The sequence below is a fragment of the Pocillopora damicornis genome, chromosome 6 (genome assembly GCF_964200805.1).
Source record: "Pocillopora damicornis chromosome 6, jaPocDami1.2, whole genome shotgun sequence".
Classification (NCBI taxonomy): domain Eukaryota; kingdom Metazoa; phylum Cnidaria; class Anthozoa; order Scleractinia; family Pocilloporidae; genus Pocillopora; species Pocillopora damicornis.
Genome location: NC_142675.1, coordinates 10,571,411 through 10,597,247, shown reverse-complemented (window position 1 = coordinate 10,597,247; position 25,837 = coordinate 10,571,411). Strand labels below are relative to the sequence as shown.

General features: G+C 37.0%; 4 protein-coding genes across 4 annotated transcripts in view; 1 reads left to right on the top strand and 3 right to left on the bottom strand.

Annotated features, from left to right (window-relative positions):
• LOC113684745 (hemicentin-2-like) overlaps positions 1-20,367 on the bottom strand; it is a 31,583-nt gene extending 11,216 nt beyond the window's left edge. The window contains exons 1-18 of the mRNA XM_089208936.1: positions 20,226-20,367; positions 19,572-19,832; positions 17,182-17,427; positions 16,186-16,452; positions 15,600-15,845; positions 14,980-15,246; positions 14,208-14,453; positions 13,588-13,854; positions 12,816-13,061; positions 12,038-12,304; positions 11,248-11,490; positions 10,145-10,408; positions 9,413-9,655; positions 9,000-9,242; positions 7,785-8,030; positions 7,198-7,308; positions 551-666; positions 125-180 (exon numbers count right to left, since the gene is read on the bottom strand). Of these exons, the coding sequence (XP_089065062.1) occupies positions 125-180; positions 551-666; positions 7,198-7,308; positions 7,785-8,030; positions 9,000-9,242; positions 9,413-9,655; positions 10,145-10,408; positions 11,248-11,490; positions 12,038-12,304; positions 12,816-13,061; positions 13,588-13,854; positions 14,208-14,453; positions 14,980-15,246; positions 15,600-15,845; positions 16,186-16,452; positions 17,182-17,427; positions 19,572-19,809 (3,812 nt within the window). The 5' untranslated portion in view covers positions 19,810-19,832; positions 20,226-20,367. The remainder of the gene's footprint in view (positions 1-124; positions 181-550; positions 667-7,197; positions 7,309-7,784; positions 8,031-8,999; positions 9,243-9,412; positions 9,656-10,144; positions 10,409-11,247; positions 11,491-12,037; positions 12,305-12,815; positions 13,062-13,587; positions 13,855-14,207; positions 14,454-14,979; positions 15,247-15,599; positions 15,846-16,185; positions 16,453-17,181; positions 17,428-19,571; positions 19,833-20,225) is intronic.
• LOC149043894 (uncharacterized) lies at positions 1,520-3,474 on the top strand. Its single transcript, XM_089209125.1, has 3 exons — positions 1,520-1,635; positions 1,805-1,848; positions 2,436-3,474. Exons 2-3 carry the CDS (start codon positions 1,826-1,828, stop codon positions 3,172-3,174), a joined length of 762 nt encoding a protein of 253 aa, XP_089065251.1. The 5' UTR covers positions 1,520-1,635; positions 1,805-1,825; the 3' UTR covers positions 3,175-3,474.
• Positions 3,461-5,013, bottom strand: LOC149043893 (uncharacterized). The gene is made up of 2 exons (XM_089209092.1): positions 4,216-5,013; positions 3,461-3,995 (listed from the first exon to the last, which is right to left on the bottom strand). The coding sequence occupies exons 1-2, from the start codon at positions 4,877-4,879 to the stop codon at positions 3,583-3,585; spliced, it is 1,077 nt and encodes a 358-aa protein (XP_089065218.1). The 5' UTR covers positions 4,880-5,013; the 3' UTR covers positions 3,461-3,582.
• Positions 20,218-25,395, bottom strand: LOC149043892 (lachesin-like). The gene is made up of 3 exons (XM_089209132.1): positions 25,240-25,395; positions 24,757-25,101; positions 20,218-20,492 (listed from the first exon to the last, which is right to left on the bottom strand). The coding sequence occupies exons 1-3, from the start codon at positions 25,301-25,303 to the stop codon at positions 20,218-20,220; spliced, it is 684 nt and encodes a 227-aa protein (XP_089065258.1). The 5' UTR covers positions 25,304-25,395.
• Between the last annotated feature and the right edge of the window lie 442 nt (positions 25,396-25,837).

Below are 25,837 nucleotides of genomic sequence, written 5' to 3'. Positions count from 1 at the left end.
CAAAAATAATGATTGGTTTGCGCCCTTAGCGCTTCTTGTGCATCAGTACCGCAAAGACTACACGATGAACAAAATTAACCTGGAAGTTTCTGATTTAACGTACACAAGTTTGAAAACGTATTACCTCAGCTTGAGCACCTTAACGCTAGCGAGACCAGTGCCTTTGAATTCTTCCATCATCTGGAAAAAAAAATTCCATTTCTATGTTCTCTACTTTCTATGTACTGACAAGGAGAAATTTATGCCCCAATCTGATGTTTTAAAACGACATTAGGAGCGAAGCCCTTAATACGAAATATATTTTTATCCCAATACAAGAAAAATTAATTTCTAAATGAAAAGCACCACACTTCGCCTAATTCTGAGTGAGAAGGTGTCCGTGTAGAAATCGGATGGGGCCTTGCAGTCGCCTGGTGCATACGTACACCTTACTAATCTATTTTAAATCATGATATGCAATGGGCTGTGTTCTAAAATAATTCTTTCTTTCCTTAAAATATTACAATACTAACTTCAAGTTAATCATAATTATTTTTACCAAAGCACTCACATTTTTTTCAATCTTTTCGACAAGCGTTTTTGTCTCTCGATTTTCCAAGTTCTCATACTCTTGTTTGAACTCTCCCTTGAGTTTAAGTCCCACAACAAAGTCTTTCTTAGGTGTATCTGTTGGGAGCAAGAGAAACATGAACATTACAAAAAGCGAAGTAAAAAAATAACACCTCAAAAAGGGATAAAACATCGAAGACCTTCAGTTTATCTCAAAGCTTTGCACAGCAGACAAATCGAACGAACTTATCCACGTTGCCGAAATACCCCTACTCAGCTAAATGCAAGATAGGCAATTTGGTTTCCACTGGGCATGTAGTCGCAACAAAAACCAAATGTACAAAATTTAAATAAATATGCGTATGGCTAAATATAAGTCTATCCTTTGGAGGGTTTCAAGGCTGATTCAATAGGGACCAACATCAATTTTCAAAGTATGTGTTGGGCTAAGTTAAAGTCTGTACTTTGGAGTGTTAAAGACTGATTCATTAGAGATCAGCATCAAGTCCGAATAATCAGTCTATCTGTCTATGTAAATGTAGCATATATATCAGGTATACTCAAGTTTCTAAAACAATGATCTTCATGCGGGGTATCACTAAATACATAGGCACAACCGCGTGTAAAACGAAGATATCAGTAGAAGAAGAGTATAGTTAAAATGTACAAGCATTTAATTTACGGTTGAATGCTTTCCAAACTATTTTGTGTTTTCCAAAATAGCATTTTCCGTGAAAAATGGACCTTTTAGGCATATTTTTCGCATCGATTCCGCAAAATATCGTGCTTTTTTCCAGACAAAGTGAAAAGTTGGCTTCAAAGCAGCACTATTTAGGCAAAAAAACACGGAAATTTCTCCTATGTAATAAAAGGAAAATGCTTCAGTTTTCACGGATTAAGAAAATGTGTTGCTTCAAAAGAGCAACATTAACGAGCTTAAGATCCGACGACGGCAGACATCTGGGACAGCAAGCGGAAGTGAAGTTACCGCCAGAATTACTTCCGGCTGCCGTTGTTGTGAGGTTTCCCGCCGTAGCGGCCTCGTCTGTGACGTGAAGGAGGCCATTTTGCCGTCGCGGCTAAAACGTGAGTAAACTTTTGCAAAATAACGCCGTTTGAACTTACTTTGAGCGAAAATTGTTGGCAATTTTGACCGTTTATTGTTATGAGAGGATGTCTGTGAAATAGCCAAGCAAAAATAAACTATTTGTTCGAGGAAATTTTAACTTTATTCGTTTGCCTTTCTCATAAACAGTTCGTTACTAGTATTGGCTCAATGTCAAGAAAGAAAGCAACCCAGTAAGTTTAATAATTTCTTTATTTCAATTAAAAATTCGTAGACTTCTTCGTGCATAAATTGATGGCCATGATATTATTCCATTTGTCTTTTCTCGAGTTCAACAACAAGGATCATCTGAGAACGTTTTTATAATCAACAGTTTCGGTGATGTTTTTTAAGCCGTAAAGAAACGTCCTAGATTAAGCGTGAAAAATTTGCTGTCGGAAATTGGTTAAACATTTATCATAATGATAAGTTTATACCTGTATTATGCTGCTTTGCATAGATGTCCATGTTGTGATTCAAATTTTTCCAGTGTCAATTTAAAAAGTTTTAAACCATTTTTCATTCTTTATTCTGTTTTTATTGTTATTATCCTTTTTCTCGCATCTATTACCATAACCTGAGACAAAGGGAAACAAAAACTTAACGTGGTTTGAGCATTTTTAAACCCGCAAACAAAAATTTTAACCACAACACACATAAACAAGACTGCTCTGATTTACTTTGGAGAGTTCTTGACTGAACTAAGCAGTTGGAATTGAAGCTTAGTTAGCAGACTCACCAGGATTTTTAAATATCCATATTATATTTTCTTAAAATGTAGATCTAACATGGAATGGACAGATGATCATGACCACTCTCTCTGTCAAGAAATTCTGGCTCTAGAACCCTTTAAAGCTAAAAAGGGAAGTATCGCAAGAGGGCAGATCTGGGAAAAAATTGCCAGTAATCTCAACTCCTTGAAAATTCCAAGATTTAAAGTTAACAAGCGCTCAGTGAGAGAGCGTTACACACTACTCATTGAAAAATTAAAGAAAAAGTTACAAGAAGAGAAAAAGGCTAGTGGCATTGAGACTGACATGAATGATGTTGAGAAAGCTTTGGAGGAAATACTGGAAAAGGAGGCTGATGCTGAAAATAGTCTGGAAGTTGACAAGAAAAAAGAGGATAGTGCCAAAGCTGTCGAGATGCGGAATAGAGCAATGGAGAGCATGCGTTCAACACAGAAAAGGAAGGATGGTGATGAAGTCGAGGATGTAGAGAATGCACAACCTAAGCGAAAAGTCACAAGGAGGAGTGGTGGGGACACAGTGGCGTATCTGCGTGAGAAGAATGATATGGTTCAGAAATGGAAAGCTGAAGAGTTGGAATTGCACATGCAGCGCCTGGACATAGAGAGAAGAAAGCAAGATGAGTCTCAAAAGCAACATCAAGAAATGATGCAAATGATGGCCCAGCAAGTCCAGCAGCAACAGAATCAAATGCAACAGTTTCAGCAGATGTTTGTTGCCATGCAACAACAGCAGTCACAAATCATTTTGAGACTTTTAGAAAAGCATTGAGTAACTGAATGCGTTAAATGCTGTTGTTTTGTTCAAATTTTATGGCCTTTTGACTACGTTTTTGTATGATTAGAGAGGATTGATATGGGGGTGGGGGGAGGGTCTGTTGCAGTTTTGGAACATTCTCTGTGCATATTTTGGGAAGCTCCCCATTCTCCTCTGCTCTCACCCTGGTGTTATTATACCTTGTACCCTCTGAAATGGATTCTGAACCCTTCTTACATTAATTATAGTTGTTGTTATACATCAGTTGACCTGACTACAAATACTAAAGAATAAATACCAAAACTTTAAACAGTAGTTTATTGGCAGGTTGCAGACATACACTGTTACATCTTATTGACTAGTTGTGTATTTCACATGAATTTATCATTGAAATTCATTTCAGGGTACAAATAGTTTTAATTGTTAGGAAAAATAATCCTGAAGGGTTGGTGGGTCAATGTCAAAGAAATTTGATGTGAAATTGCCATACAAACAAGTCATGGCATTCCTTAAAATTGCACATACAATATACATCTTTCCCAACGCACTCAATGATATCTTTTGAGTTTTCTTAAAATCAACAAATTTAAAATAGTTAACAATATCCCCAAAAAGCCACTCTACTGAAATGCGGACACTGCTCATCGACTTGTTAAACTCTTCCATCTGAGGAGTGATACCTGCAGTACGATATGGCACAACAAGGTGAACTCTTAATGGGTAAGCAGGGTCACCATATAAGGCCATGGGGTTACCAGTCGGCGAAAAAGCATGGTGTTCAAGGACTTGCAGAAGGCCAGAATCAGCTAACATTCCAGCATCATGTTTGCGGCCCTCTGGAAGAAAATGCACATTTTGATTGAAAATTGTGTTCTGTAATTTTAAAAAAATGTATATTTTATTTATACTACTTGAAATGTTTCACGCTAAAAACTGCTTTCACCTATTTATCATTCTGTTTGGATTTACCGCGTGACAGATGGTTCTAATGTGACTAAAACCAGGAGCCCATTACTTGGGCTCCAGCTAAAACTTGAAAGGAATAATTTCCATTACCTACTGGCCCATACATGTTGGCTATCATACCACAGGGCAATGCAACAGATTGGTATTTCAATCCGTGGACTCTTTTGTGTCCGTTGTACACAATTCCTTGGTTTTCTTGTGGTCGGCAAATGGGTCTTACTGTACCATCTATGAAGCCAAAGCAATTCGGCAGGGGACTTCCTTTCCTTTGTATGGCATCAGCATATCTCTGAAGTAGAGGGGGGCTCATTAAGGTGTGGTTCCATGCTGTCAGACGGTGATGATGTAAGCTGTACACAGTTTCCATTACATAATTAGTGATCATACAAATTTCTGGTACTGGGCGGCCAAAACGATGGATTAGGTCACTGTACCTACAAGGGTACGCCAATCTTCTTAACAAAAGACAAAGGCCTTCAATTCCATCGCATACAGTCCCTTGTTCACATCGATACGAATCAGGCAGCCCCATTACGTCTGCGAGAATTGGTATGTCCCTTTTTCGGAAACGAAATTCTGCCAAGCACTCACTTTCACCGAGTCCTTCCAGGTAAAAATCTTCGTAATTCTGGTAAGGATAATCGAGATTCTTTGAAGTGTTGGCATCATACAACAGTAAAAATTCATCTTCTGAAATGTCACCATCATCGAAACTTGCGATCAACAATTCACGAGCCTTTCTAAAGGTAGCCATCGCTTTTCCTAAACTTCGAAGAGGAAAGCCACTACAGCCGCCGTCGCGCGCGCTATCTTAAGGCTATTTTTCGCGCCATTGGAACGGCGACCTTTCCCCAAGCCCCCTCGACCAAGTCTGCCGTCCTAGGTGTCTGCCGTCGTCGGATCTTAAGCTCGTTATTTTGTATAATTCAACGGAAAGTTAAACGTAGATACATTTTACTCATACAAATATTAAATTTTTTACTGCGTTGGTTGTTAAATCTGGTCAAAGTGCACATAATGCTCTGCACGTTTGAGAATGGAACGATAAAGTCTAAAAAAAAACCGCTTACCGCTTGTAAGAGCACTTATTACCGCCTGCAGACGCTCAGAACCCTTATAAAATACGCATCTATGGTGAGCTAATCTGGTAAGAAAGTGTTATAACAAGCCAAAAGTGTGCACTATTGTAGATCTACGTGCGCTTTAGTCAGCTAACACTGACTGGTACCTTTCGAATTTCGTAGCAAGGGGGATTTTTTGCGGGCTTTCTGCTAAATCTCATGACATTTGTCAGTTCTCTGCACGTGCAAATGTGGTGTTGGTTAGTTGTTCAGTTTCAGTCCAGGATGAAACGGCAGCAAACAATGCTGTCGTTTCTGTCCAGTAACAAGAGGTTACGGAGAGTGGCTGGTAATCTTCACAAGAATTTTAGGGGTAAAGAAAACAAAGGTTACGTATTAGCGATGGAAAAGCAGCCAATTGCCAGAAATACCGGCCTTGACAGCTCTACAATCGCCGGCTTCTACTTGAAATGTGTTTCAGACAACGGTTTGAAAGAAGCCTTGAAAATAAAATCTCTTGAAAGCGTAAAAGTTCTGAATTTGAGACGATTAGAACACGAATTCAGCTATTCGATGTGATTCGATTTCATAGCGATGCGATTTGTAGCTGACACCGCTGATTTTCCAGCGATATGCCATTTATCTCATATGAATTAATGACGATATCGTCACTCAGTGATGGTGACGTAAATTCGGCTTTAAGTGTCCTCATTCCAAGGTCATCTAATTTTAAATTTCTTTGAAAATGAACAGATCATCTTATTCTGCAACAGATGAGCTCTCCATATCCTAAGACAGGATTACTTCCATCTTTTCTTTGATTGAGCGAAATTTTAAAAAACTTGAAAACAAACGTTTAAAAGAATCTTAAATTTGTTAGGAGCTCATCCTAAATGTGTACAAAAATTCAATTACACAATTTTTTTTTCTTGATTAGATGTGCCATATCACCTATCACCATAGATGCGTATTTTTAAGGGTTTGAGCGTTTTCAGGCGGTAATAAGTGCTCTTACAAGCGGTAAATTTTACCGGCTACCGCCTGATAAGGAGAACCCTGAATATGATATGACTTAAATTGTATGTTGTATCGCTTACTTTTTTAACATATTAATATTCGAATTTTATCATGTGGCATTAAGGCATGTGCTATTTTAGGAACATAATTTCTGATGAAAGTTAATTGACAGAATATTTGTGACATCTGTTATTGACTGGTTAGAGAAAGATTGTTATATTCCTGTATCCATGAGTGAATTTCTGCAACATCTATTGATTGAGAGGATGCAGAATTTCTGCAATATCCAGTGTATTAACGGTCACAGTGTTTCTGTTACGCCTGGTGAATGAGTGGTTGCAGAATTTATGCGACACCCAGTGGATGAGTGGTTGCAGAATTTCTGCAACACCCTGCGTATGAGTTATCACAGAATTTCTGCGACACCCAGTGTATGAGTGGTCGCAGAATTTCTGCAACACCCAGTGTATGAGTGGTCGCAGAACTTCTGCAACACTTGGTGAATGAGTGGTTGCAGAATTTCTGCAACACTTGGTGAATGAGTGGTCGCAGAATTTCTGCAACACTTGGTGAATGAGTGGTTGCAGAATTTCTGCAACACCCAGCGTATGAGTTATCACAGAATTTCTGCGACACCCAGTGCATGAGAGGTCGCAGAATTTCTGCAACATTCAGTGACTGACTGTTAGCAGATTAGACGGATTACCACCTACATCTTTTAATGATTGTCCATTAACACATAGTTTCTTACTGACACGCTAAATATTGCAGAGGAAAATGTAAATTTTCAATTTATTTTAAATTTTGTCCGCTAGATTTGATTATTTTTAAGCGATTACCAAAACTTGCAGAGGAAAATCATTAATTTATCCAAAAATGTGCTATTTTGGAAAACACAAAATAGCTTGGAAAGCGTTGTTGGGAAGATGGCAAAATGAATCAAATGCAACGGGAGTGGCTTTTTCTCTGCAACAAATTTAAAAGTTGTTCCAACCTGTTTTCTCACACTTTTCTCCTGTTTTCCTTTCAGGACAGATACAAACGTACGTGGCTCCAAACTTAAGACACAATTTCCCATCAGTACATGGTTTCTCACAAAAACCACCTGTAAAGAATGAGAGTTGAAAATCACGAAAAAATTACATTTCCATGTTCTAAATATGCTTACGTTCGTTGGAGACAGTAAAAATCATAGGGGAGGTACAGATGCTAAATTTATTCAAGAAGAAAAAATCAAAACAAAGCAAAACTCTAAATTGATAAAAATAAACTATTTTAAGTTTAAGAAGCAGTTTAGAGTTGTAATTTAATTTTAAAATTTTGACAGAGTTTTGGAATAACCTTCATATTTCTCCGGAATGTCTAAATTATGTATCAAATATTTTTGAGTTATTAGAGCCGTATTCACATCGAAAATATGTTGGACTCAGGGACCAGCACTCCCCATGCCTGGTTCGGGCCAATCAGGTTCCAAGTAATTTCATAGCAAACAAGTATTTACTTATCACCCAGCAATACCAGCAAACAACTTCTCTAAATTCTGTAGGAGAAGCATTTTCCACATCAACTTGACTCACCCACCTTCAAGTAAGATAAAGGTACTTTTAATATCTCCTCCATATTTGTTGCTGGCATTACACCTGTATTCTCCAAGTTCCTTTGCTTGGATACCTTTAATACTCCATTTTTTCTGGTTCCATGTTTCGCCTGATTTTACACGAGTCCACATGACAGTAGGAGGTGGCGTTCCAGACACATTACAATAAAGTTCAATAGTTCCACCAACAACGGCAGTGTGATTACCCATGGCCACAATTGCAGCTGGAACTATAAGGCACATTACAAAGATTCAAAGTTAGCAGTCCTCTAGTTAAAAAAGGCAGTTTTAGCATAAAATCATATACCAGACACAACCTGCATATACATGAAAAGAAATTATAGGACTATTTCTCATGATCTTTTGCCGCTCCAATTCTTAAACCCTCCTCGAATTAGTTCCTACCTGTACCTGCACAAGTTAGAGTTTATCAGTTAGATATGCTTTGGATTTCCAGTTGTACTCTGGGTAAGTGGTGACTTGACTGTTGCCCACAATTTCGCTATACAAACGTACCATCACTTGCATGTATCTGTGACACTTACCAGGCCCTGGTTGTTCGAAGGCTGGACAACGTTATTCATTAGATAAATCTCCGTTCGGTGGCTAGCGTAGTACGTTTTGCTATCACTTATCCGCTGGGTAACGATTTATCCGTTAGATAACGTTATCTGACCTTTAAACCACTGGGCCCAGAACACTACCAAAAGACGTGCATGTATATAATTCAACAACAAAAGTTTTAATCGCTACGCCGGGAAGCTAAACGAGCCTCAAAAACAGGCAAAAAAGGACTTGGCGCTTTTCTTACTTAGGAACAGTTTTCAATCGCGTGTCGAAAAACCAAAACAAAAATAATCACAGCGACCAATAAGGTTAACACTATTGTTAGCCAGTGAGAACACGAATTGAAATAAGCAAACTTCTTGAGGCATGGGAAAACGCGAATGACCAAGTCGTGATTGGTTTTAGTTTTGCATCTGACTGGTTGAGAGGATGGCGCGAATTTTCTGGACCAACCAGAGAGCTGAGTTACGTAAAACCAATTCAACCCCGGACTGCTTTCGACACTCAATTGAAAATTGCTCCACGTCAAAACTCAAGTATCAGTCTGAACGATACCCAATGTTGGTCAATGTTGAGTGAAAGCTTGAGATCAAATAAAACAGAATCATAACAGCCATAACTATGACACTTACAATGCACTGTAATGTTGACATCCTTTTCCACAGGGCTCCCAACACCATTCTCAGCAGTACACCTGTACAGTCCTTCATCCTGACTACCAAGGACGGTTAAAGGAAAGTTCACTCGACTCTTATCAGTAACTTTTGTCCAAGTTATATTTGGTGCTGGATTACCTTCCGCCACACAAAACAAACTCACCCTTTTACCTTTATTCACAATCTGCTCACCAGAAATGTTTGTAATTCTTGGTGCATCTTTGAAAGGAACAAATCGAAAAGTCATAAGATTGTAAAGGGTTTTATTTCCAATACAAAACAACATCAAATGCTGTCAGATTTCTGAAGCAGTAATGTTAAAGTATGCCAATTAAGATCTCAAGTTCAAAGTAACGATAGTAAAAGCAATAACCTATCCACATACTTACATTGCACATCAATGGTTGCGGTCTCTGTTGCATTGCCACATTCATTACTGGCTTCACATCTGTATTCACCAGCTCGACTCCTATTAATGTTTACAACATTCAGCATGTATCCACTATGACGCTGACCACCAGGCATCATCCAAGACACCATTGGTGGAGGCATTCCAGATACATTACACATCAGAGTCACATTGTCACCTTCAGTGACCGTCTTATTATCTGTTGCTTGTATGGATGAAGGCACTGTAAAGGTAAGTAACGTGAAATCAGCATTTGTCTGTCAACGAGCAGATAAACTGATTGTGGTAATAACTCTTCTTTTCATTTCTCCAAACCATTAACGCAGAAAAGCGCAAATAACAGTCTTGCCGGACCTGAGCTTGGCTGATATCATAACGACTGTTCACTACTTGACACCTGATAAGGTGTATAACTTTGTGCCCAGGCAACTGTATTCCTCGCAGAAGACTGGCTGAGTGTATTTTGAAGAGAGCACTGGTAGGGTGCATTCGAAACGTCGAAAGTGAGTATAAATGAGACAAACGGTGATAATTTCTTACTTTTCACAGCTATGAAAGTGGTCCATTAAGTATGAAAATGGGATGGAAATCTAAAAAAGGTCCAGAGGACACATGAAACATTTCTTACAGAACAGATTGCTGCCATAAAATTCACAGCAAGTATTTTAAATCAAGAGCATTAGCATAACTTAATACAAAGATCAAGGCTTACCATTCACAGTAACAGTAACATCCGTACTATTTGCTATTCCTAAAGTGTTCTTAGCCCCACATTTGTAGACAAACACTCCTTCACTTGTCAAGTTTTCACTCCAAATCCCTGAAAGGCTGACGTCTACAGCAGTGTCATTCCTAAACAGGTGGTATGACGTCACTTCTGGCTTAGCATCAGCTGAACATTTAAAGGTAATGGTATCACCCTGACATACTTTCTCGTCAATCACAGAAGTTGTAAATCGCACATTCTCTGGTTCGTCTACAAGAGTTACAAAAAGATGACAATCATTAATTTAACAAGGTTTGATGCTACTCTGGTTTAAAAATTTTATGAATGTAAACAAGAAGTTACATATACAATGATTTAAAGGAGCGTGGGCGGAGTAGATATACCAGGCTTCCAAACAAATGGCGCTGATGTTAACGTCCATTAAGGGTGATAATTTTAGACTTATCCCACTCAATTGTATGGTTAGTTAGGCATGTGTGCTCCGATAAAGCTGAATTTTCTATTTTGCAAAAGAAGACCGCTTTTCGATGCTCTTTCATACGTGTACCACGCTGACGTTTGGTCAGTCCGATATACTCGTGATCAACTGGCATATCAACTCCGCCCACGCTCCTTTAAATCATGATGATGGCAGCTTACTACCTGACGCCTATTTACACCTCATCAGAAAAAAGGGCAGCTAATTAGTGAGCATATAAAAAGGGCCTCTTATTGCAGCGATTAGATCCCCCCTAATGAAGGCACTAGACAGGAGTGTTGAAAGGTTAGGGCTAAGAAGTGTAACTTCTCGGTTACATTCATTAAATCTTTAAACCAGAGTAGCATCAAACCATGTCTTACTGTCCACCTGGTTGCCATGTGAACTTTGATATGTCACATTAATTGAAACTTCCAATAATCCCAACTTGATACACGTGGACTATGTATGTATATCATTAACTTTTCTTTATATCTTTGTACACACGTCAAGGACAAGTAAAAAACAGGTGGGTTCTTAAAAAAACCTCTCAGTGACTAATTTAGTTTCAAAATTTAAATACTCACAAGCATTCACCAGTTATAAATTCAATCTATATGTAATTACGTACACTGCACATAAATAGTTGCCGTCTCTGTTGCATTGCCACACTCATTACTGGCTTCACATTTGTATTCACCAGCTTCAGTCCTGTTAATGTGTGTAACCTCTAATACATGTCCATTACGACGCTGACCATGAGGCTTAATCCAAGACACCTTTGGTTGAGGCATTCCAGATGCAGTACATGTCAAAGTTAAATTGTCACCTTCGGTTACATTCTGATCTTTAATTGATTCGATATTTGACGGCACTGCAGACAAACACAAATTTAAATACCTGTACCAAAACCTTTAGTCAGTAAATAAATATTCGTGTAAACATTCCATTCATCAAACTTTACATTTATCAAACATATTTATATCGACATCTTAAAATAAATGTGTAATCGCCGTTGCTGGGGTCCCTTGTAACAATCTGGTTGAATGATTGCATCCAAGGAATTCGTCAATTTTGCCGTCTTAAGTCGAAAGCATTTATTGGAATGAAAACAATTTAATTGGTGTCATAGCTTTTTTAAATTGCTCAATTGAATGATTTTATCCAAAGCATCCGTCATTTTTGCGTTCTTTGGTCTAAAGCAATTATTGGGAATAAAAACAATTTAATTGGTGTCATAGCTTTTCAGATTGCTCCATTTCTTTGATTAGGTGACTCGGATAACCGTGGTGGAAGTAAATGTGCGGAACTACGCATCACTAGAAAAGGAACGGATTCAACATCACATACTTTTTTCCTTTTAATCAGGATCATTTGATAAGGACAAAGGCAATGCCCAAACAGTAAAGTTAAGAGCTTACCATTCACTGTGACCATAACAGGTGAACTGACTTCTGATCCTAAAGAGTTGTTGGCCATACATTTGTACATGAACACTCCTTCCTTTGACATGTTCCTTTTCCACATTCCAGAAGGGTTTGTGTCTAAGATGGCAGTGTCATTCTCAAACAGCTGGTATGACGTCACTGATGGACTTGGATCAGCTGAGCAGTTGAAGCCAATCATGTCACCCTTACATGCTTTGTTATCCATGACAGATGTTGTCAATTGCACATTGTCTGGTTTGTCTACAAGAGTTACACAATCAAAAGTCATAGTCATAAATTGTCTCAAATATTGTGGTCGGTAGAAAGCTCACTGCGGCTTTTTTTATTATTGTTTATATGAATATGTGTATGGGGCGTTGACAAAGGAATGAATAGAACAACATACTTTACAGCTCTGTATGATGTAAAACATTGAGTCGGTAATTAAATGTACATAAATCTGTGTAATAATAAAACCAAAATTAAGGAAAAATTTGATAAAGTAGGAGAACAAGACTGAATGTGATATGATAAAACTCGTAACATGAAGAGATTACTTTGTGATGACCCTTCCGTGTTGGCATAAGAGAGGTCTAACTGTATTACAAATTACATCCCTTAATCTTTGTAAAATTACCAATACCTTAATCACAATTCATACAAATTGTGCACATGTACATTATACATCTAATAATAGCCACCGTCAGTGTATGGATTTACTTAACATACAGATAAACGTAACCTTTTAATGAAAAGGAACTGTCAAACTTACACAGCACAATAATGTTTGCTGTCTCTGTTGCATTGCCACATTCATTACTGGCTTCACATTTGTATTCACCAGCTTGAGTCCTGTTAATGTTTGTAACGTTCAACTTGTATCCACTAACACGTCGACTATCAGGTGTCATCCAAGAAACCATTGGTGGAGGAATTCCAGATACATTACACATAAGAGTCAGATTCTGACCTTCAGTTACATTCTGATCTTGTGTTATTTGGACAATTGAAGAAGGAACTGCAAAATGTGAAAATGAGGACAGGTGTAAATAGCAGCCTGCCATTGGCTTGTGGCCTTAAGCACATAGATCATAGCTTCCCTAATATAAATGTGCTTTTAGTCCTCTTCAACTCCATTGCCTTTTACAAATAGGAAAAGTAGAATATGCACATATATACTCGCTTGCAAAAACACTGACACCCAAAAAATAGGTTAGCAATAAGTGATGAGACCCAGCATCTTTATGGCTAAAAATTTGCATAATAACCTTATTTACATATTGTTACATGAAGCAAATGATAGAAGCCTTAACATTTTCGTGAAAGAAAAGAATCATCATCAACAGAGACTTGCCATAAATAATGGCATGCCACTGAGCAAACATTTCCTATAAGGCCGTTGAGTCTCATCAATCATGGATCCTGTCTTATAAGTGTCAACATTTTTATAATCGAGTATTTGTACACTCATGCAAATGCTGCCTTTATGAGTGCAGTTTTTCAAATTGTTCTCAAACAAACATAACTTGGACTATTTTGCTTACCGTTCACAGTGACAGTAACACTCATGCTGTATTCTGATCCAAGAGAGTTATTGGCCACACATTTGTAAACAAAAGTCCCTTCACTTTCCAAAGTCTTGTTCCACATCCCCGAGGCACTTGTGTTTAAAATGGCAGTTTCGTTCTCAAACAGCTGGTATGACGTCACTTCTGGATTAGCATTAGCTGAGCAATTAAAGCTGATGACTTTTCCCCTACATGCTTTGTTGTTCATGGCAGAACTCATTAACTGGACATTCTCAGGTTTGTCTAAAGACAAAAGACACAATTTATAAATACAATTTAATTGGCCTTTGTAAGTTACATATTACAAAGTAGCCAAGGAGTACTAAGTAGCAGAACAAGACTGAATGTGATATGATAAAACTCGTAACATGAAGAGATTACTTTCCAATGACCCTTCAGTGTTTGCATAAGAGAGGTCTGACTGTAATACAAATTACATCCCTTAATCTTTGTAAAATTACAGATACCTTAATCACAATTCATACAAAATGTGCACATGTACATTATACATCTAATAATAGCCACCGTCAGTGTATGGATTTACTTAACATACAGATAAACGTAACCTTTTAATGAAAAGGAACTGTCAAACTTACACAGCACAATAATGTTTGCTGTCTCTGTTGCATTGCCACATTCATTACTGGCTTCACATTTGTATTCACCAGCTTGAGTCCTGTTAATGTTTGTAACGTTCAACTTGTATCCACTAACACGTCGACTATCAGGTGTCATCCAAGAAACCATTGGTGGAGGAATTCCAGATACATTACACATAAGAGTCAGATTCTGACCTTCAGTTACATTCTGATCTTGTGTTATTTGGACAATTGAAGAAGGAACTGCAAAATGTGAAAATGAGGACAGGTGTAAATAGCAGCCTGCCATTGGCTTGTGGCCTTAAGCACATAGATCATAGCTTCCCTAATATAAATGTGCTTTTAGTCCTCTTCAACTCCATTGCCTTTTACAAATAGGAACAGTAGAATATGCACATATACACTCGCTTGCAAAAATATTGACACCCAAAAAATAAGTTAGCAATAGGTGATGAGACCCAGCATCTTTATGGCTAAAAATTTGCATAATAACCTTATTTACATATTGTTACATGAAGCAAATGATAGAAGCCTTAACATTTTCATGAAAGAAAAGAATCATCATCAATAGAGACTTGCCATAAATAATGGCATGCCACTGAGCAAACATTTCCTATAAGGCCGTTGAGTCTCATCAATCATGGATCCTGTCTTATAAGTGTCAACATTTTTATAATCGAGTATTTGTACACTCATGCAAATGCTGCCTTTATGAGTGCAGTTTTTCAAATTGTTCTCAAACAAACATAACTTGGACTATTTTGCTTACCGTTCACAGTGACAGTAACACTCATGCTGTATTCTGATCCAAGAGAGTTATTGGCCACACATTTGTAAACAAAAGTCCCTTCACTCTCCAAAGTCTTGCTCCACATCCCTGAGGCACTTGTGTTTAAAATGGCAGTTTCGTTCTCAAACAGCTGGTATGACGTCACTTCTGGATTAGCATTAGCTGAGCAATTAAAGCTGATGACTTTTCCCCTACATGCTTTGTTGTTCATGGCAGAACTCGTTAACTGGACATTCTCAGGTTTGTCTAAAGACAAAAGACACAATTTATAAATACAATTTAATTGGCCTTTGTAAGTTACATATTACAAAGTAGCCAAGGAGTACTAAGTAGCAGAACAAGACTGAATGTGATATGATAAAACTTGTAAGATGAAGAGATTACTTTTTAATGACCCTTCAGTGTTTGCATAAGAGAGGTCTGACTGTAATACAAATTACATCCCTTAATCTTTGTAAAATTACCAATACCTTAATCACAATTCATACAAATTGTGCACATGTACATTATACATCTAATAATAGCCACCGTCAGTGTATGGATTTACTTAACATACAGATAAACGTAACCTTTTAATGAAAAGGAACTGTCAAACTTACACAGCACAATAATGTTTGCTGTCTCTGTTGCATTGCCACATTCATTACTGGCTTCACATTTGTATTCACCAGCTTGAGTCCTGTTAATGTTTGTAACGTTCAACTTGTATCCACTAACACGTCGACTATCAGGTGTCATCCAAGAAACCATTGGTGGAGGAATTCCAGATACATTACACATAAGAGTCAGATTCTGACCTTCAGTTACATTCTGATCTTGTGTTATTTGGACAATTGAAGAAGGAACTGCAAAATGTGAAAATGAGGACAGGTGTAAATAGCAGCCTGCCATTGGCTTGTGGGCTTAAGCACATAGATCATAGCTTCCCTAATATAAATGTGCTTTTAGTCCTCTTCAACTCCATTGCCTTTTACAAATAAGAACATAAGAATACGCACATATACACTCGCTTGCAAAAACATTGACACTAAAAAAAAAAGTTGGCAATAAAGTGATGAGACCCAGCATCTTTATGGCTAAAAATTTGCATAATAACCTGAGTGTCTGTGCATTCATGCAAATGCTGTCTTTATGTGTGCAGTTTTTCAAATTGTTCTCAAACATAACTTGGACTATTTTGCTTACCGTTCACAGTGACAGTAACACTCATGCTGTATTCTGATCCTATAGAGTTGTTGGCCACACATTTGTAGACAAACACTCCTCCACTTTCCAAAGTCTTGCTCCACATTCCCGAAGCACTTGTGTTTAAAATGGCAGTTCCATTCTCAAACAGCTGGTATGACATCACTCCTGGATTAGCGTTAGCTGAGCAGTTAAAGCTGATGACTTCTCCTGTACATGCTTTGTCATTCATGGCAGAACTCATTAACTGGACGTTCTCTGGTTTGTCTAGAATAGAAGACAGAGACCATTAATAAACAATATCTCTTTGGCACACAGCTGATTAATTTTACTTAATATGAACTTGAACATTTCAGGTTTATCTGTAAGAAATGGAATGCCACAGTTCACTGCATTATAAGTGTCACTTAGAGTTCTCCAGAATTGTCAGGCAAAATGTTTTGTTGCATAAACTGCAGATTTTTACAACGATTTCTAGCCCTAGGGAAAGCTGTAACTGTATATGATTGTAAATTTACAATAACTTTTTACATGTTTGATATCGCCAATAAGCTGCCAAAACATCACTTGCCTTTTGCACCATTCTGTCAGGTTGATAAATGACTGAAAAAGCATTCAGAATTCTCAATCCAAGGTTTTTTGTCAAATTTTTTTGATTAATAACCAAACTGAGATTGTTAAAATAAGAAACAAAATAGAGCATGGTTGCTTATGGATATAAATTTGTCTTCTCATGTGGACCTCGATAAAAATCATATCAAGTTGGACACTTCAATAGAAATTCTATATCTAGTTTTATTATCTATTCAAAAAAAAGGCAGCCTCCTAAGTGCTTTTTACTCTTTCTTAATCTCAAAAGAGAAAGGAATACCTGACAGCTCAAGAATCTAGCACTTCACACTTAGCAACAAGTGGAAAGTGGGCTACAAGATGAACACTCTAGACCTTAATGCATATTACTACCTGATGATTATTATTTAAATAGCAATCACTTACAGAGCACAGTGAGGAAAGTGCTGGCAGAGCTATTTCCACAGTCATTTGTAGCTTCACATTTGTATTCACCATCATTATTCCTGCTGATATTTGTAAGATAACGCATGACTCCACTGGACAGACTCCCGCTGCTAACCTCTGTCCATGTTACATTCAGCAAAGGACTTCCAGAAACATTACAGGTTAAAGTTTTGTTTTCACCCTCTATAACTGTGATGTTCTCCAATGGATAAACTTTGGAGGGCACTGCACAGAACAAAAGATAAAAATGATTAGAAGTATACACATACATGTTTATGAACCTATGCACTCATCAGATCTTCATTTATTTTAAAATGCATTTTCAAAATGCAAAAGCATTCTAAAGAAATAAGGAAATTTTATAGTTTGAGTTCAGCTCACAAGAAGAAAATCATTCTTTATTGGATCATTAGTCCCAGTAACAAACAAATAAAATAATTAAAAATAAATGTAATATCAAAATTTGAGCCTATGACTTTTGAGATTACATGTAACTTATTCTAAGACTCAGATGTGTTTCAATTTCTCTTTCCTTCATTAGGGTTTTCAGTAAGTGCTGGCTTCCAGCTAAATACACTGGCTAAGAAAAATGTGATTTCTAGTTGTACATGTGCATTTCAGCCACAGTTGCCATGAGATTGGGAGGGCTGTGTACCATGGGAATATAGCATGTAAATAAAGGAAATGGCATATAAAAAAACTCACTAAAACAGGGCCTAAGATGCACCCAAGTTATTTTAAGTGAAAATAAATGTATCTTTTGGACTAAAATTTCAACAAAAGATACCAATAGGCCACTTCAGAGTTCCCACAGTTCAGTGATCTAGTGCCAAAATTACAGTGCAAGGATGAGGCTCAGTGAGAAGTTGCTTTCATCCATATAAAGAATTAAGCACCATGGTGGTGAAAATAAGAAAAAATTTCTCAAAATTAATTGTGGGAGAGCAAAAAATTATTTGTGGGAGAGAGACATTCAGCTACAAGTGATGGTGGCAAAGAAAAAAAAGCAGAACTTTTTAATTTAAGCAAGAGAGCTACAACAATGAAGCAGATCAAAATAGTCTCTTCTGCTCAAGACTGCAAAAAGCTGTTGAAAGACAAATTACAAACAAGTGAGGGCAAATTTCCAGTATCAAAAATTTTTATTACTTGGACATACCATCTCCCATTTCTCTCATTTTAACCACCATGGCACTTAATTTGTTATACAGTTGACTTCACTCTTAGCCTTACCCTTGTGCCGTAATTTCAGCACCAGATCACTGAACTGCAGAAGTGGTCTATTAGCGACCACCAGATAAAGAAAAACAAAAACAACAAATTTCTTGATTGTTGGTCCAATTATGAAAGAAATAAATGCCTGTATCCCCTGTCTTTTTCTTTTCCCCTCTTGCAGTTCCATAACTCCCAAATACCCAAACACTTAAAGTGAGTGGTAATTAAGTGGCACTTATGTCGTTGGTTACGTTATATAACAATCCTGTACATGCAGCATTTAGGTCTAACCATCAACTTTGCATTTGGAAGTTTGGTGATGAACTGTCAGGTTATTGAACTGTCATTGTTATTTTCAATATGGTAGTTATAAATATGAATATTTCAGCTCACTTCAAATGAGAGATGTTTCTCAGCTAAGTAATACACTGAAATTCTTCACTCTCTTCCCTTAATCAGCAAGCAAGCATACTTGCCAATTTGGCAAACAAAAGTGTTGCACGTGTACAGTATCATAAGACTAGTAGACTTTCATGCAGCATAATATGGAATGTGGATGGGGTGATCAAATTTTTTTTCTCTTTTCTTATTTTTTTATGGTGACCAATTATCAATTGAAAGGCTCAGAGCAAGAACGATCCCTTGATTTTTCGGCCATTTTTGAAAGTGTTCAGAAGTAGTTGTCAACTACTAGGGGACTAAGGGATCGTTCTTGCTCTGAGCCCTCCAATTAAAACCCTGGATAGGATTGAGTCCAGACAGCCATCAATTAACAGTTGAAGAAAGAGGATTGTTTCAACAGAGTAAGAATACAAAAGCCTTCATAAGACAAAACTGTAAATTGCAGTGATTTCTTTCCACTTGAAGTGGACAGGTGTTGAATTTTTTTGACTCACATGTAAGTGACACCTACATGTACTGCAGTTAAACTATTATTTTCATTATAATGTAAACTAAAAGAAACTATGGAACTAATACACAATATCAAAAGCAACCTCACCAACAAAAATACTCATTTGCTGTTGCCACTTGCAGCTAAATACACAATACATCATGGGGAAAATGGTATTAAAGCATTACACCCTACACCAGTATTCATTTACCATATGTAAGCTAATGGCTGTGACAGATAACAACTACTTCTCATATTGTACCTTTCACTGTGACATTTACAGTCTTCTCAGTTGTACCAACAGTGTTATTAGCCACACAACTGTAGCTAAAGTCTCCTTCTATTAAATCTTTTCTCATCCATACCCCAACTGAGCTGTTTCCATCATTAACTGGTATTTCATTCTCAAACAGTTGATAAGTGTGCACTACAGGTTTACCATCTGCTGAGCAGGTGATACTGATAACATCACCTTTACATACAACTGAGTCATTCACCATTAACTTGACATTCTCTGGTTTGACTAAAGAGAAGAAAACAACAATATTTGATAACGCATTGATATAAGAGCACGTGACATTGTACACCATGTTGCAAGCGCCGAACATTTTTCTTTCCAGTCCAATGCCATAGGTGACTGATTGCTCCACCTTTCCTTTCTTTTCCCTTTTTTTTTTTCTTATTCTGACTTGCAGCTCTTTTTTAATATTATTATTCACCCTGAATCTCACAACACCCTCTGCCAGGTTGCATGGCTTTTTCATACCCTGCTTGCATCCTCACAACTCTAATAAAAGTGCCCACATTTTTGGAGTTTCATTTTACATTATCTTAACCTACCATGACAATCATTCCTACATTCTGTGAAAAATAAAAAAAAACCAACAATAGGTACAATATACAATTATCTACTTACAATTAACTTCTACTTTCACTGTGCGATTTGGTGCTGTTCCTATTCCATTGTATGCTGTACAACGATATGTTCCATTGTTAATTCTGTTGGTTTCAAGGACAAACTGATTCCCAGTTCCCAGTACATCACTGTCATTGCCATTGGTATAGACTTTGGTCCAGGTAATGTTTGGTGTTGGTTCACCATCTGCGATACACTCTAATGTAACACTTGGGTCACCTTCCACAACAGCTACATCACTACTAAAGCTGTTGAATTCTGGTGGATCTGTTAAATAAATGACAAACAGAAAATGTTGTACACATGTTTGGAGTAACATAACATAACATACACTTTCTATAGATGTGTTTTTCAAAAATAACCTGAGTTTTATTAAAAACAAAGATGTTTAAAGCAGAGAGTCACATAACTTTCTTGGAAACAACTGAAGTTACAGTGCTCCTCCAGTGATGAGTGTTACAAAAACCAAACTTAATCTTCAAGTACATAACCACAACAACCAAACAGCACAAAGGAAAATGCCAACATAAGTCTTTGACAATGAATACAATGTGAAAACATGGAAACTTCTATTTAGCAAACAAATAGCATGAATGTTTAAATCTGCCAATGATTGGTTGAAAGAATTGCACAAGATTTGCATGTGAGAGAAATCACAGCAAACCTGTCCAATCCCAGATAACTTTTCACAAATACATGTGCTCAATTATCAAATAAAATTGCCAGTAATATTTGCCATTGGATATTTTTACATGTACATATATATTTTTTTTCCTTCATTGCATGAAGAATACTTTTTTTTAATGTTGATCACTGATTAAAAAAGTATACAGCAGTGTATATGTACAGTGGATAAGGTAAAGAATAAAGGGACAAACCTTAAGTAATGAACTAAAAGCAAAAGTCCTGAAGTAACTGAAGATTGATGATTTAAAGATTTAAAGACTAATTTATTTTTCAATGCTTTATGTGCCAACATGTAGCTGTAGTACATGTAACTCAGAGTGGCTATCCATAAAAACTGTATCTTGCCATCTGGCAGATAAACCACAATTCATGAGACAAGAGTTAGTAAAATACACTACATTATACTTAGTACACACTGTATCTGCTAATAGTGATTTATCTTGTGAATTAGAAAATATATTGAATGTGTTGTTAATATAACATTGGTGGTTGGTTTGGTGCAATTTCAAAATATCAAATAAAACATTTCAGAAACTTTTATTATGGCTTTTCAAAAAACAACACCACATACATTGTGCATTGTGCAATTATGCATATAATGTTTTTCAGTTCAAGTTTTAATGAAAACATGTTAACTTTATGAGAGATAGAGGCAGAGATGAAGTCTGTGATTCTTAGACTTTGAACAATTAATGAATTATACAAAGTGAGTATAATATGATTCATGACCTCAAATAATATATTAGTTCAAAGTCCTTCATGTACATTTATTTGAAATTCAGATGTTCTTCTAAAATACCACCCTGTAAACAACTTGTCTCCAATAAACAACTCCCACATGTTGTGAAAGCTCTAGAATCATATGCCATAAATTGAGAGACAACAAAAATTTATTCCCAAAGACCAATATGACCAAGAGTGAATTTTTGTGGGAGTTTTTGAAAACAACCTACAGTAAAGTTAATTAGTCATTAATTTGAAAAATTTTTGTTTTAATTGCTCTACATGACAAAAGAGGCACTGCAACCTCTAACAGATGGGTACCTTGTGGCTATAGACATTTTAAATTTCTCTTTTCATTAAAGTAATTTGCACAAAAGCTCCCTCACAAGAAATTCAAAATAAAGGCATAACTGTTTCTGTCAATGTAATATTAGCTACATCAGAGCAGATGTCTGTTGGTCACATCAATATCAGGCTTTTGTTTACACCATAGGAAGTAAAAATGCAAATAACATTAAGCTTAAGCAATTTCCCCATAAAGACCCAAAATAGACAAGGAGGGAAAAATGATGAGAATTTGCACAGTCACTGTCAAAAGGAACAATTGAGCATTTTTGAGACATAACATCATGAAGACAAAATTGTTTTCCTTACAAGACCAAAATAGTCTTGAAGAAAAAAAATTGCTTTTCATCATAATAACCATTGTGCTGTAAGAAATTTAGATATCCTTCACTTCTTCAAAGTAATTCTCCTTAGAGGAAAAATTTCATGTGCAGTTTTGGTTTACATTTGATTCAACAATATTATTGTTTGTTGCTACATGCCAACCCAAGATGGGTATCACTAACAAGTGGATAAAAAGCACTATTTGGATGATAAATGTTCACAAAAGAGGCTAACATCTTTCTAATAGACAGCATCAAGCATGAACCTATAATCGGTTGTTGCCAGGATGTGCAGGATCATACAGTAGTGAACTATGACAGCTGGAGTCAAAATTAATCATCAAAACTGAAAAAATTCAGTAAAATTACACAAGTCATTATCTTGGACAAAAACTGCAGTTTCCAATGATGATAGTGGACTACAGTTGGTTTGATAATGTTTAAAAGCATTAACAGAATTCACAAACATTACTTCTGCCAGGATTTGCATATTCACAAAATGTAAACCTTAATTGAGTTAGGGGTTTTAAACAAAGATGTAAAATACACGAAGAAATGGGACAGAGAGGTCTTACAAATTAGAACAATGCCTCAGCTAATGAGATCAGAGTGTATCATCAACCACTAGTAGCATATTGGTGCAAAGTCCTATCAAATTGTTTTACTTTCAGTTTTACTTTCCAAATGCTGTCATGCATTTTTCTCAAGAACATGATCCACAGATTTTCTGAAACCTCTGGCTAGCATCTAAGAGCTGACTAAGACAAGAAAATAAACTATTTTTCTAGAGACCAAGATAACTTGAAAAACTGTCAAAATAATTTTTCTGAGAATTCAGTTTTCCATGTATTTCAAGACAACCATTACTATGCACAACTTCAAAAGCTGTCATGATTTCACACAATAGAAAGGAGGTACTAAACCTACATGCTGGTTGTGTGCCTGATGAAAAGATGTTTTTAGCTTGTCTGTTATAACTAAATTGGACACAGCCTCCCACAAAAGAAATAAAAAAATTAACTAATAATTGTTTTAATTCAGGACTAAGTCACTGCAAATGTCTATCACCAAACCAATATCCAGCTTTTGTTTACGCCAGAGGAACCAAAGTTACAAATAACTTTAAGAGTGAAGTTCGTTTTCAAACCTAAGAACAGTTGAGTTACAAACAATACGAATTCTCATACTCTCTGTTAAATATATAAGTATTTTTTGGCAAACACTGCTATCTAGAAACAAACCACATATTGGTTTAGAGAATTTATTTCTCTCTTTATTAGTATGCAATGCGCTGAAACGAAATTTGTTATCCTTCACTGCCTTAAAGGAATGAAGTCAGTCTAGAAACACCGTTTTCCAAAATTGCACTTTCGCCGGAAAAATACTTTTTTGAAAACGAATGGTTTTGGTTATTTACACAAACAATATCTAAATAGTGTAGCCATAACATTCAGAGCGCTATTTCGGGACGTGACTTAACAACTTAAAATGTTGAAGCAATATGAATGATTCATGCGACAAAAAAAATGACCATTATCGTCCACTCGCTGCCTGTAAACAGAACTTAAGCTCTTTGAAACTTATCAAGATATACACACTGACTTAAAAACAGGAGAAAAGTATTACGCTTTTGAAATCGCAAATCTTTGAATGATTAGAAAAAACAATAAATAGAAGACGTCCTCTCAAACTTTACATAGTTATCTGATGAAATCATTAAACATGTATAGAGTCGGTAAATGCAAATGAACTGAAAGTGAGTTTTCTCGAACTGGCCATATAACGGAGGATATTAAGCTTAAGTACGCTTAGCCCTCTCTTTGAAAAAAGCGACGACTTTGAAAATATTCCACTTATTAAATAGTTGATGAAAAAGTCGTTTAAAACGTAATTTAAGCCGCATTCGATAGCCACGCAGGTTTACATTTGTTTACCTATTCTGGCATTGCATATCCTTTGAAAAGGTGTAAGGTATGCTTTCTCTGATATTACTTGCCCTGTAAGCGTTTTTTAAATGTAACTTGAGCCTTTACGAATCACAAAAAAAATGATGACAGACAGAGAGCGAAAATACGGGGTATGTCCGCTCGAGGAGCCGAAGAGTGCCGCATTCTGCGCGTTTCATTGTCTAAATTAAATATGTGTAATTTAAAAACGTAGGTCTCGTACCTGTTTCGAGATGAGACTGCAGCAAGTCTCGACTTCTTGCCGCATATTTGGTGAATATCGGCGCTAAAAGTTATTTTTGAAGCAATTCAGCGACCACCTTGCGCTGTTTTGTACTTCATGTCTTCTGAAGCAACTCGTAAAATAGCAGCAGTTTGCGTCAAGAATAAATGAAATGAAATATCCAACAACGAAACGACATTCACCTTAACGGTATGATTTCAGAATTTTTTAACAAACGGAACCAGTAGAGATAATATTCGTGAAACTTTTGGTGGTTTACTTACACTGTACTTGAACAGTCACGCTGTCGCTGGTAGTATCGAAATTGCTGTTGGTCAAGATAATTTCGTATTCTCCACTCTCAGATCGCAGCAATGCAAAGACTGTTATTTCTGCTCGTGTAGCATTGATGTTTTCATGAATGCGACCCCGGTAATCACTTGAAACCACTGCGTCGCGGTCTAAGTCAGGTTTGGTCACAATGGTGCGAGGGGGAGAGCTGCTGATGAACCGAAAGATAACTCTGTCAAACGTTCCACTAACGTTGTACTTCCACACAAAGGTGATATTGTTGCCTTCCAAAACATTGAACGGATCTGGAGGAGTTGTCGTAAATCTTGGTACTAATTCTACAAAACAAACCAAAAAGTTATGAAAACAGCACAGACCTTTGAACAGTTTGGAAATATAACCCGACAGTCCATTGCGAAGCTGTTTTTCGCGCCAACGGAAACGCTCGCTCAGTAGAGATGAATTCGTGTACCTACCTGCTTTACGAATAAACAAAACCAAGCATAAGAATATAGACACATTGGATATGACTGAAAACATTGCAATTTCTGCGCCGTGAAGGCGAACCACGCTTCAAGATACGACGGTGGGGAAGTAAAGCAATAATAAGCGGACGTGATAATTAGGGGCCCACGAACTGTAAACCAGCGGCTACATCGGGCTTCTTCCGCGTAATGTGTTCTGCACCGCCTCGTGTCTCAACTATCAGATATGGAACATGCGGGAAGTTGGGAGGGTACGAAACATGCGCAAAAAAGAGTTGCCCGAAGCGTAACCGAGAACAACGAATGAGTTGCCAGTAATCAGATCCTTGCGTTTGCATAAAGAGTCCTGGGATCGCCACGGGGCAAACACTGTAACTCGCTCTAAAGGAACGTATGGCGAGAGGTTGTTTTGGCGTCCAAAAAAGCGATTTTGCGAGAGATTATGACTTTTATGCCGCAGTTTTGTCATACATGGATAAAGATATGTTAATACGAGGGTAGTGTACGTTTTTGTTGCAATTACTACGAAATATGTTATAAAAAACACCGAAAAACTTCTCTCCTTGCGTTAGGTCTATTGTGACGCAAT

What these genes read in the sequence shown, in the direction of transcription:
- LOC149043892 (XM_089209132.1), bottom strand. Translation starts at nt 25,303, where the DNA reads ATGTTTTCAGTCATATCCAATGTGTCTATATTCTTATGCTTGGTTTTG. An exon ending in TTTGTTTATTCGTAAAGCAG is followed by an intron (nt 25,102 to 25,239) that starts GTAGGTACACGA and finishes TTTGTTTTGTAG; the next exon opens with AATTAGTACCAAGATTTACG. An exon ending in CGTGACTGTTCAAGTACAGT is followed by an intron (nt 20,493 to 24,756) that starts GTAAGTAAACCA and finishes TTTATTTAACAG; the next exon opens with ATCCACCAGAATTCAACAGC.
- LOC149043894 (XM_089209125.1), top strand. Translation starts at nt 1,826, where the DNA reads ATGTCAAGAAAGAAAGCAACCCA. An exon ending in TCAAGAAAGAAAGCAACCCA is followed by an intron (nt 1,849 to 2,435) that starts GTAAGTTTAATA and finishes CTTAAAATGTAG; the next exon opens with ATCTAACATGGAATGGACAG.
- LOC149043893 (XM_089209092.1), bottom strand. Translation starts at nt 4,879, where the DNA reads ATGGCTACCTTTAGAAAGGCTCGTGAATTGTTGATCGCAAGTTTCGAT. An exon ending in CAACATGTATGGGCCAGTAG is followed by an intron (nt 3,996 to 4,215) that starts GTAATGGAAATT and finishes ATTTTCTTCCAG; the next exon opens with AGGGCCGCAAACATGATGCT.